Source organism: Bubalus kerabau, chromosome 2 (genome assembly GCF_029407905.1).
Source record: "Bubalus kerabau isolate K-KA32 ecotype Philippines breed swamp buffalo chromosome 2, PCC_UOA_SB_1v2, whole genome shotgun sequence".
NCBI lineage: Eukaryota > Metazoa > Chordata > Mammalia > Artiodactyla > Bovidae > Bubalus > Bubalus kerabau.
In genome coordinates, this window is record NC_073625.1 from 49,369,291 (window position 1) to 49,381,318 (window position 12,028).

At 46.1% G+C, this 12,028-nt stretch overlaps 1 protein-coding gene across 2 annotated transcripts in view; it reads right to left on the reverse strand.

Moving 5' to 3' along the window:
• EVA1C (eva-1 homolog C) overlaps positions 1 to 12,028 on the reverse strand; it is a 112,729-nt gene that overhangs the window by 21,691 nt on the left and 79,010 nt on the right. For both annotated transcript variants that reach the window (XM_055567689.1, XM_055567688.1), the window contains one exon: positions 2,910 to 3,053. In XM_055567689.1, coding sequence (XP_055423664.1) covers positions 2,910 to 3,053 — 144 coding nt within the window. The remainder of the gene's footprint in view (positions 1 to 2,909; positions 3,054 to 12,028) is intronic.

Consider the following 12,028-nt stretch of genomic DNA (forward strand, 5'->3'; position numbering starts at 1 on the left):
CCTCCTCCCAGGCCTCACAGGACCTGATCCTGGCCCCCTCCTGTACCATCTTACCCACCTCCGTCCTCACCCACTCACCCCTCCTCTCCCACTCAGCATCTGCCAGCTCACGCCTCCCCACCCCTCAGAGCACAGGGGCAAATTCACCCCCAAGGAAGGTTCTCTGTGGAAGATTTCTCAACCTTCCCCGCAAACTAAAAGGCCCCTCTACCATTATCCTTCTGCACAGCATCCTGGCCTTTCCTTTAAAAACAAAACAAAACAAACTTATTTGGCTGCACTGGGTCTTACTTGCGGCATGTGGATTCTCCCTGACCAGGGGTCTAACCTCGGGGCCCCCGCACTGGAAGCTGAGTCCTAGCCACTGGACAACCAGGGAAGTCCCATCCTGCCCTTTGCTGAAGCATCATCATTCATCACAGTGGGTAAAGACAGATTTCTCTGGTGATTTGTTTAATGCTCATCTCTCTTCCCCCAGGGCTTCCCTCATGGCTCAGATGGTAAAGAATCTGCCTGCTATGTGGGAGACCTGGGTTCGATCCTTTCCCCTGGAGGAAGGCATGGCAACCCACTTCTTGCCTGGAGAATCCATGGACAGAGGAGCCTGGCAGGCTATAGTCCATGGGGTCGCAAAGAGTCCGACACAACTGAGCCATTAAGGGCATCTCTCTTCCTCCACTGATAATTCATAACAGTGTCTTTTCTTTTTTAACTAAAACATACCAACAACGTGCTGAACGAGTGAATGAAGGAGAGGAAGCTTGGGCTGGGATGTGTGACTCCTCAGGTCCTGAAAGCCCACCCTGTCTTAGCTAAAAGGAGCCTCAGCCTGGGCACGGCCCTCGCCTCGCCCATGAAGGCACATCAGGAAATCCACCTTATTTGCAGGTTACCGTCCTGCTCTTCCTTCCATGCTCAGCTAGAGAGACCTGCAGTTACTGGAACTTCAGACTGATCTGTGCAGCTTCTTGGGGTTTCCCAGGTGGCGCTAGTGGTAAAGAACCTGCCTGCTAATGCAGGAGACATAGAGACGCAGGCTCCATCCCTGAGTGCGGAAGATCCCCTGGAGGAGGGCACGGCAACCCACTCCAGCATTCTTGCCTTGGAGAATCCCATGGACAGAGGAGCCTGGCAAGGCTGCAGTCCATGGGGTCACACAGAGTCAGACACGACTGAAGCGATTTAGAACGCACATGTGACTTCTTGAGGAAACTCAACCAGAATAGGTTCCAGGCTACCCAGAGCTGCTTCACACGGGAACCAGTAAAGACTGGAAGGCAAATCAAACCGTGCCTCCTGGAACGTGAATGTGGGCGCTATTATTTTGGGACTGTATTTCTGTAGTTACTTCACTGTACCTATTCCAGCTCTGATATTGCAGAGGACATATTTAGTTCAGGATATAAAAGGCTGGGGTTGCAACAAAATATTATTGAGTTGTAAAAAGGAACGATGTACTGGCATGTACTCCAACACAGATGCACCCTGAGGACATACTAGGTAAAGAAGCCAGTCACAGAGAATCACACATTGTCCAACTCCATTCATACGAAATGTCCAGAAGAGGTAAATCCATAAGATGGGAAGTGGTGGTTGCTTGAGGTGCGACTGGGGGGCGAGGGGTGGATTGGGGGGTGACTGCTAAAGGGTCCAGGGTTTCTTTGGGATGTGATGAGACTGTTTTTAAATTTTTAAAAATTTTCATTTATTTTACTGACTGTGCATATGTGATCTTAGTTCCCTAACCAGGGATCGAACTTCTACCCCTTCAGTAGAAGCTTGGAATCTTAACCACTGGACTGCTGGGGAATTCCCAAGAATGTTCTTTAGTTAATTGCAATGAGAGTTGCACAATTCTGTGACTCTATTGAGACCACTGATTTGTATGATTAAGGGGTCAACTGTACAGTTTGTGATTTATAGTTCAATAAAGCTGTTTAAAAAAAGAAGAAGAAAAGGCTAGGGGTATCTGGCAGGGAGAAAGAGGTTTCCATGAGCACAAGTATTGGGTTCTTCAGTTATGACGTTCTTTGCTTTTCCTTTGCTTCTATACTTATTTGAAAACAAAAACAAAAACCCCTCAGCAGTCCACGTGTCAGGATTACAAACTAGAAATCCATGGTGCCCTTAGAGGGTAATTAACACTTGATTTATAAATGTCGCTTTATAAAATTGGAATCAATTGAACCAAGAATTTCATTTTATGATTGGAAAACACTAGGAAAAAAAAGTAAGGCTGTCATGTAACATATTTAAAGGCTGTAGGTAAGCATTTGATCTGTTGGCTTAACCCCAGGGATACATCGATAAAATGGCTATTGGCAGTCCAGAGAATTAGTCATTTTAGGGCCCAAACGCAAGACTGGAAGATTAACTAGGAGTCAAGCAATACTCCGTGAACTTACATGACATATCTATAAATTCTAGAGCCTCCTGAGAACTCAGATTAAAATCGTTCTTCTCAGTGACATCCACTTTATCCCATTTCCTTATTCTTCTCCTTCCCTCCCCTCTTGCTGCCCATCTGATTACTAAAAGCACTTTTCTTTTGTTTTTTTGGCCATGTGGCATGCAGGATCTTAGTTTCCCTACTAGGGATCGAACCCATGTCCCCTGCAGTGGAAGGGCAAAGTCCTAGCCACTGAACCACAGGGAAGTCCAGCCAAAAGCACCTTTGACCCAAGAAAATTCTATCGCTTATGACATGGACATTATAAACAAGGATAAAGGACAGGAGGAAGGCTCATGAGTGTGAGAGAAGACAACACAGTGTCAGGGTGTGTTGGGCAGATGCCATGACTTGTTGCTCCAAACCTCCTTCTGTTCACACGACCACCGCCTCCCCAGAAGGCAGGGTCTCCAAACAGGAGGCAGGGTCTCCAAATGGCTGGCGGAGGGTGTATCCTTACCACATGCGTAAAAGACCGAGAGGTATTTTTTCACTCCTGGCAGACAGGGGCTTCCGAAATGGTGGTTGTTGACGAGGACTTTGCACCTCTGCTTCCCGTAACATCTCCTGGATAACACGTGCAGAGCCGAGTAAGACAGACAATCTGAGAGGCAGGAGACATCAAAAACTTTTAGGTTAGAATCCATGTATGGCTTCGGTTATTTTCTGAGCCGGACTTCACAGTTCATGGAGATCAGCTGTGATTATTCGATTATTTTCTGTCTCATTAAAGCACCCCACAGAAGGCTGAATACTATACAGGCAGTGCTGGAAGGGCTTAATCAGCTTACTCTAATACTCTGCTGTCATGGTCTGAAAACTTATTTATATATCATATTGTGTTATATATTGTAATATTAGCGATTTACTAAAATTTTGTTTTCTCTTTTTAGTTTTTATTGGAATATAATTGCTTTAAATAATGCTGCGTTAGTTTCTGCCGTACAACAACGTGAATCAGCTATAGGTATACACCCACCCCCTCCCTCTTGAGCGTTCCTCTTAGCCACACCCCCATCCCAGCCTTCTAAGCCACCACCGAGCACCGGATTGAGTTCCCTGTGCTGTACGGCAGCTTCCCACCAACTGTTGTACACACAGCAGTGGGCATCTGTAAGTGCTCCTCTTCCAGTTCACCGCCCCTCTCGTTTCCCCCCGCTGTGTCCACACTTCAGTTCTCTGCATCCATGTCTCTATTTCTGCCCTGCAAATAGGTTCATCTGTACCATTTTTTCTAGATTCTGTATATACGCATTAATATGCGATATCTGTTTTTCTCTGTTTGACTTCACTCTGTATGACAGACTCTAGGTGCACCCACGTCTCTACAAATGAGCCCATCAGAAATCCTTATACACTTTTGAACAAGGGGGCCTACATTTGCATTTTACACTGCCTCTTCCCAGTCATGTAACTGGTCTTGCATACACAGAAGGCAAAACATGTAGAACACTGAATAAAGATTCTTTCTTTTACTCCTTTAGTTTAGTTATTGGTTACTGCTCTTTGAAACAGTTTGGTTATTGGTTGATTTTGAGAATCCTTCTCTCCTATGTGAACATAAGCACTGTGAGGACAGGGGCTATTTCTATTTTGTTCATCATCTAATTTTTCCGGCCTGATCAGCTGTGGAAATCCAATAGCTGATGAGTGAATGAACGGGCAGATGGATGAAGAAACATTTGGACAGCTTTTTCAGCACCCTGGCACAAGGTCTTCACAGTTACTAAATATTAACTGAACATGTATGGAGGGTGAGGCACTGCGTCATGTGCGGTCCAAAGAAAACAACCAAGAGAAGCCCGCCATGCATCCACAGGATGTGCGATGGGGCTGGAAGACAGAGCCCATACAGGTGACCTGCCGTCTAGCAACGTGAAACACAGGGTGAGTATCAGCAGTAATGGTTTAGACAGGACGTGACGGGGTCAGAGGAGGCAGAGATTGCTGGGGACCACAGTGGCCAAGACAGGCCTTACGGAGGAGGGGGCTTGCTCCTTGGAGAAGAAGCATGAACTTGGTACCGGCAGGCCAAGAGAGAAAGGCATAAACACCAAAGTCAGTGAGCCGGAAGCACTTAGCGGGTGTCTAGGGGCTGAGCCTGAGCTGGAGTAGCAGGTGCGGGCAGGGAAGTTGAGATACTAGACGAGGAAAAGTAAAAGAGAGCACGGTCCAACTTCTTCTGAATGCTGAGCTAGAGACTTTGAGCTCTATTCTGCAAGTGCCAGGGGCCAAGAAACATCCTGATGCTTGTGTCCTTTGGGGACATAGCTATTGGGTGCCCTGGGAGAGACAAGGAACCAAAGGGAGGGAGACTGGTTTGGAAGCAATTTTAATCATACATGTTGGGAGGAATTAGGGCTTGAACAGCAGGGAACAGAGAGGGAGAGAATTCTAGAGACCCTGCAAAGTTTAGCTCAGTTACAGTAACAGCAAACATTCTGCTGAGGTTGTGTTCTCAGCACTCGTGTGTCTCATGAGCTAGGTTGTTTATTATACACCTTATATTTCATAGAAATATACAGAGAATATGATACATTATTAGTATCATAAGTTGTTTATATAACAATATGCAGCTAGATAAAGGTGGGGAAGCTCACATCTCAGAAAAGTTCCATCTCTCCCTTGTATTAATATTTTAGAGATCCGTAAGAGTCCAGCTGAAAGCAAGAATCTGTGGTAAACACCAGAGAGGTGGGAAGACAATGATCTTAAGGAAATGACGATTAGATAAATACACACACATATATATGAAACATATAAATTAGATATATTTATTTATATGTGTATATTTTATATTTTCACATATAATAATATATGGAGCATGCTTATATGGACCATATAAACATATATGTATAAATGTGTGTGTATATATACGTGCATATGTATGAATATATATGTACATATTTTTGCAACATAGCTTCTTTGGTTTAGTTGCTAAGTCATGTCCAACTCTTCTGTTACCCCATGGACTGTAGCCCACCGGGCTCCTCTGTCCATTGGATTTTCCAGGCAAGAACACTGGAGTGGGCTGCCATTTCCTTCTCCATGTTATATACCTAAAAGTATGTAATATGTATATCTCAACAAATGATGAGGAACATTATTATGAAGGCACTTGATCTGAATATTTTCATGAAGGTTCTGGTTTATTTGCCAAGTCCAATCCCACGATGTCTGATCACTGGAGTGCAGGGCACACAGTAGGCAGCCAACAATGATGAATTCAGTGAATGGACCGGTGGACTGGCCTGGACACCAGGAAATGCAAACATCCCATACACCTGGCTTTGGAATGTGTTCTGGGAGGGTGACCCACGAGTTCGAATCTACCCTGAGAAAAGCTGCCTGGAGGGGCCGTCGGAAGCTGTCATCCTCTTGTTGGCCCCTGGGTCAGTTCTACTTGGCAACTTGCATCTGTTTTCTGACTGTGTCTGAATACTTCAGTCTAAAGGATGCATTTTGCTGGACTGAATTTGGTGGGGTTCTCATAAATGACAAAAGTAAACACAGCAAGTCAGGCAGCCACTGAGGATGGAAGGAGAGGTTTTGAAGTGCCAGGGCATCAAGCATGTCTCTGTGAAGAGTAAAGACTAACAGCCTGAACAGTGTTCTGGCAGTCCACCCAGGGCTCAAATCGGACCATGTAAAGTGGGCTTTATAAAGAGACTTTACAAAGGCGTGAATGGGATATGAACCCCTCAAAGGATGGTGCAGGGCCCTGAGGAGGAACAGCAGACAGAGGCTACCAGCCCCAAGCCTGAGGGGCGAGGGTAGGGGTTTCCAGGACACGGGCTGCCCCACCGAGTGGGCTGCTGCATGGAGCTGGGTCTGTAGTGGGCGCTCGTGACGCTCCCTGTGAGTCGCGTTGTGTTCCCTTAGCCGCTTTTGTGCCTGGATCTCTCATTGGATGGGGAGCTCCTGGAGGGCACTGGGGTTTCTCTGCTGTTTGCCCAGAACCTACTATCTGTTCAACTCACTGAGACTCTGTGTTCCTCCCCCAGAGCTCAAGGAACATCATTTTTACCGTCTTTCTGTGAGACTTGTGCAAAGTAACTGCAGGAGTCAAAGCCCACGTAAATGTGAACTGCTCTCACCAGCTGTCGCTGAGGTTGAATGAGCTCCCTCGCTGAGCCTGCTTCCTCAGCGGGACAGTGACGATACGGAGAGCAGTGCTGATTTACTGGCTGGCATGAGTACTGCATGAAGGTTACATTTAGAGGGCCCAACGGCAGCATCCGGTGTTCGTCAGTTACCGTGACTGACATCGGGCCACTACCTCAGATGGGAAAGCGGTACTTCTACAAAAGGCCTTTGGGACTTAGACAATTTATAGTCTGAACTAAATGCATTCTTTGGTTCTTTCAAGTGAAAACAGGCATATGGAATGATGAGATATACTACAGCTTAATCTGCAAATAGACACACACACACATACAAATACTGGAAGGAGAATCACTAAGATTCTCAGGGCGCTATTTTTGGCTGATGAGAAAGAATTTTCCCCCCCTATTGATTTTAAGATACTTTCCAAGTTTTTGTGAGTTTACATTGGTTTGAAATGAAAGTGTACAAAATGAACTTTCTTAAAAAGAAAACAAAATTCATATCTGGATAGAAGACAGCTTTTAAATATGAGTGTCTCTGGGGTAATTTTTTTCAGAAATGTAAATTTTTCTGCAAATGTAATGATAAATGATCCTTTTGTATACCTCAATTTGCCCCAGGAGCTATGGGAAGTTTATCTAGGAGTAAAGATATATCCTTTGAATTTTCTTCCAGTTTACTTAAAATTTTTTATTGAAGTAGGATTAATTTACAATGTTGTGTTAGTTTCAAGGGTATAGCAAAGTGATTCAGTTATACATATATGTTCTTTTTCAGATCCTTTGCCGTTACAGGTTATTACAAGACACTGAATGTAGCTTCCTGTGCTACACAGTAGGTCCTTGTTGCTCACCTGCTTTATGTATAGTAGTGTGTATCTGTTAATCCCAAACTCCTAATTTATCTCCCTAGTACTCTTGCCTGGAAAGTCCCATGGACGGAGGAGCTTGGTGGGCTGCAGTCCATGGGGTCGCTAAGAGTCAGACACGACTGAGCGACTTCACTCTCACTTTTCAGTTTCCTGCATTGTAGAAGGAAATGGCAACCCACTCCAGTGTTCTTGCCTGGAGAATCCCATGGACGGAGGAGCCTGGTGGGCTGCCGTCTATGGGTCGCACAGAGTCGGACACGACTGAAGCGACTTGGCAGCAGCAGCAGCAGTCCCCTGTAGTTCATTTTTTTTTTTACTATTTTTCATTGCTTTGTGGGTGCACAGGGTTGATTATGAATATTTTTGCTGTCTTAGGAGCCTTATTATTATTTGGACATTTATCAGTTGGAAATTTATCTATTATTAGCACATTTATCAACTGAAAAAAACCCTTACATCTCAAGATTGAGAATGAGCTCTATGATTTCTGTATAAGCCACCTATATTGAAAAGAAGTAACAAAAGAATTATGAAGTTATTCTTGGAAGTCCAACAACTATTATTGTTTTTTCTGTAAGCTACTATTTTTTTCTGTTTCAAATACATGTTTATAGCCGAAAACTTGAAAACCACAAGTACTGCTAAACCAGGAAAATAAAAATCCTCAGTAAATTCCACTAATCAAGAAAAACAATGGCTAACCTTTAAAGAGCATCCTTCTAGTCACTTTTCTATATTTAAATGTCCTTCCCCCTCAATGGATCATATACATATGACTCTGTATGCTACTTTTCCTCATTTATTAGCATATTTATGAAAATTTTTTAACAGAAGCATCATTTTAAAGAGTTGTATAGTTTCTCACTTTATAAATGTGCCAGCTCTATTTACAATACCCTATTGGTAGACGTTCCGGTGGTTTCCATTGTTTAATGCCATAAAGAATTGTGCGTGAAACATCCTTAGAGCCAAATACTTGCACACAAGCATGACGGTTTCTAACTCTTGGAAGTAGATTGCTTTGTCAAAGGGTATTCAAAATATTAAAGCTTTTAATACACACTGCCAAGCCATTCAGAAGGGTTGTATCAATTCACACTCTTGCCAGAATTGTATGAGAGCCCCAGAAACTTTATATTTTCTTAGGATGTGTGCCTGATCATATTTCTTAAGGCTAACAGAGGAAGAGCGTGGGGAAGACTCTATTTGTAAGACCACAATCTTCTTGGACCCAGGAGGTCCTGTGACCAGCGTGATTTACAGAGACAGGCTTCTGCATTCATAGTTACCCTGGGAGCAAAAGAATTTATCTTGGTGAGAGTGAAAGAACCCATGGTGTATTTTTAGGAAGAGGCCCAAGGTAATTCAGGTCCTATGTAGCTCTGACCATTTCCTTGTTGACACTGAGCTCTGAACCATTGGCAGGATTCTTTTTTTTTTTTAAGTGGTTATTTCCCTCCCAGCCTGATTTTGTTTGCACCTCTCTGCCTGGCAAACTACCCTCCGCCCCAATACATGTGATAACAAGATACTCAACTATTTAATTTTTATATTTTTGGCTACTGTTTTACACTGAAACTGCAGTTAATCGCTCTTTACAACCTGTGTTTATTTAGATAATTAGGCGGGTTGCTCTTACGAGACTGTCTTGGCAGTGGGAGCCCCTGGCACCTTGATCTTTGGCTGAAAAGTCCAGGCCTGCCCACACTTGGCCGTGGGGTGGCCTTAGTCCAGCCTTTGAGAACCACTGTGTGGTTTTTCTCACTCTCTTGTTAAGGAAATAGCACCTCTGGAGCCCACCCAGAAAGTATAACTGCTGCAGGAAATGACGTGCCGTGGTGGACACCCAGGGAGCTTTCTGGAAGCCTGCTTTCCAGAGTCCATGCCCAGGTCTGTGGGAAGGCGTATCCTTTCTTGTGTCAGATGCTGCTCCACTGGGGTTTCTCTGAGACCAGCGCTGATCAGTCCCTTTTCTATTTTCTTTCAGTTTCTTTTCCAATAGAGGAGCCATAACTTCCTTCTTTTTAAAAAACATTTGGCTGCACCACGTGACACATGGGATCTTAGTTCCCTGACCAGGAATCAAACCCGTGCCCCTGCATTGGAAGCTCAGTCTTAACCACTGAGCCTCCAGGGGAGTCCCAAAAGGAGCGGTAAGTTCTGAAGGATCTGACTTGCCTGAAGATCTTTCAGAAATGTCTTTGCATCATCACCTTCAATAGAGACACTAGATCTGTGTTTAAATTTGTATGACAGTTCAGTTCAGTTCAGAGCTCAGTCGTGTCTGACTCTCTGAGATCCCATGTACTGCAGCACACCAGGCTTCCCTGTCCATCACCAACTCCTGGAGCTTGCTCAAACTCATGTCCATCGTGTCGGTGATGACATCCAGCCATCTTATCCCCTGAGGTCCCCTTCTTCTCCTGCCCTCAATCTTTCCCAGCATCAGGGTCTTTTCAAATGAGTCAGCTCTTCGCATCAGATGGCCAAAGTATTGGAGTTTCAGCTTCAGCATCGGTCCTTCCAATGAACACCCAGGACTCATCTCCTTCAGAATGGACTGGTTGGATCTCCCTGAAGTCCAAGGGACTCTCAGGAGTCTTCCCCAACACCACGGTTCAAAAGCATCACTTTTTTGACAGCTGGCATGGTCATCAGCCTTGCTGCTCTTTCTAACTTTTTTGCTTGAAAGCTGTGATGATCAGCCTTTGTGTTAGTTCCTGGGGCTGCAGTAACAGAGAACACACACTGGGTGCCTTAAACAATAGAATTTTGTGTCCTCTCAGTTCTGAGGTGGGAAGCTGGAGCTATCCTGCAGGTTGGCCCCTTCTGAGGATCCCTTTCTTGCAAGTGGCCGACCTCTCCTTGCACCCTCACGGTGTCTTCCCTGTGTGCACCCGTGTCCTGAGTTCCCCTTCCTGTGAGGACAGCGGTCACACTGGATGAGGGCCCTCCTTATATTACCTCAAATTAGTCACCGCTTTAAAGGCGCATCTCCTCAAACGGTCACATTCTGAGGTACTGGGCGTTAGGACATTGACAAGGGGATTTTAGGGGCACACAGTTCAGCCCACAACAGCCTTCCGGATGGCCCTCGACGGAACTCACATCCACATGTAGCCTCCTCCCTCGAGGAATCAGCTGGTTTCTGTGATGGCAGACTCTGGAGAGGTGATAGGGTGTGGCTTCCATTTGCTCCTCTGCCTGGAAGAAGCTGGCTAGCATGTTGCAAGGACGCTCAAGAGACCCAAGTGGGGAGAACCAAGGCCACCCATGAACAACCAGCACCAACCTGTGCATCACGTAAGGGAGCCTCCTTGGATGCTCAGCCCTCAGATGACTGCACCCCAAGCCGATAGCCTGGCTGCAACTCCGCGAGGCCTCACGAGACCCTAAGTAAGAACTTCCCAACCAGGCTACCCTGGAACCCCTGCCCCCCAGAAACTGTGAGGCGCTAACTGTTCATTTTTGTTTTGAGCCATTAAACTTGGGAGTATTTCATTACATTGCAATAGCCTCTGGAGCACAGTGGCTAGTAACGCTGCAGCACGCCAGGCCTCCCTGTCCTTCACTGTCTCCCAGAGTTTGCTCAAGTTCATGTCCACTGAGTCGGTGATGCTACGTAACCGCCTCATCCTTTTGCCGAGTAACTGAGAGCTAAAGCTTTGCTCCACTCTGCTTCCTGACCGCGTGTGACAAGCTGCACTGGGTACCCAGACTCCGAGCCTGCGGGACTGCCCCAGACTTCAGCTTATATCGCAAGAGGAAAAGCACACACGTCCCCTTGCAGAGGCCCACGGCGAGCCCTGACCACTTGGCCTTCAGGCAGCCATCCTTCCAAGTTCATGCCAGGTTCCAGGGCCAAAAATAAACAGCCCTTTCTCCTTCTTCAAAGCGCTAAGGCTGAGCCGCAGTAATAACTGGGAACCAAGAGCAGAGCTCTCACGCCGGCGGCCCTTGGACCGGATGGGGCCTGTAGGCATGTTTTATTTGGCTCTCACAGTGTTTTAAAAGTTGGAAAACTTTACATTTTGAAAAAAAAAATCAGATTTTCAGTATCTCCCTAGAGGTTGGAAGCTCTGACAACAGCAGACCCACATACCAAGCCGGCAGCCATCCACTTGCTGAGCCCCGTGGGGGCGCCTCACTTAGGGACAGGGTGGGGTGGTTCTAATTCATTCACGGGGCTCAAGATTCACTCAGGCACCTACTCTGGGCCAGGCCCTGCTCTGCTGGCTGGGGATCCTCATGGCAGAGACACACAAAATCTCTGCAGTGCTGGCCTGCTCCTGGGCAGAGAGACCACAAGCACCTAAGTGACTCCAGACTGTGAAGACCGTCAGACAAGGACAGCTTGAGGCGGAGACCAGGGCGAGGTGCCATGCTGGCAGGGTGCCTCGGAAGATCTCTGAGATGATGTCCGAGCGGACTTCCGAATGATGAAACGAAGCTGACCATGCAAAGATGTGGGGTGAGAACATCCCAGCCCAAAGGCAGAGCTTGTGCAAAGGCACTTCGGTGTGAATGAGTGTGGAGGGCTCCAGAGGCGGGACCACAACTGGGGACTAGATTTATTCTAATTACAGAAGACAGAGTTGGGG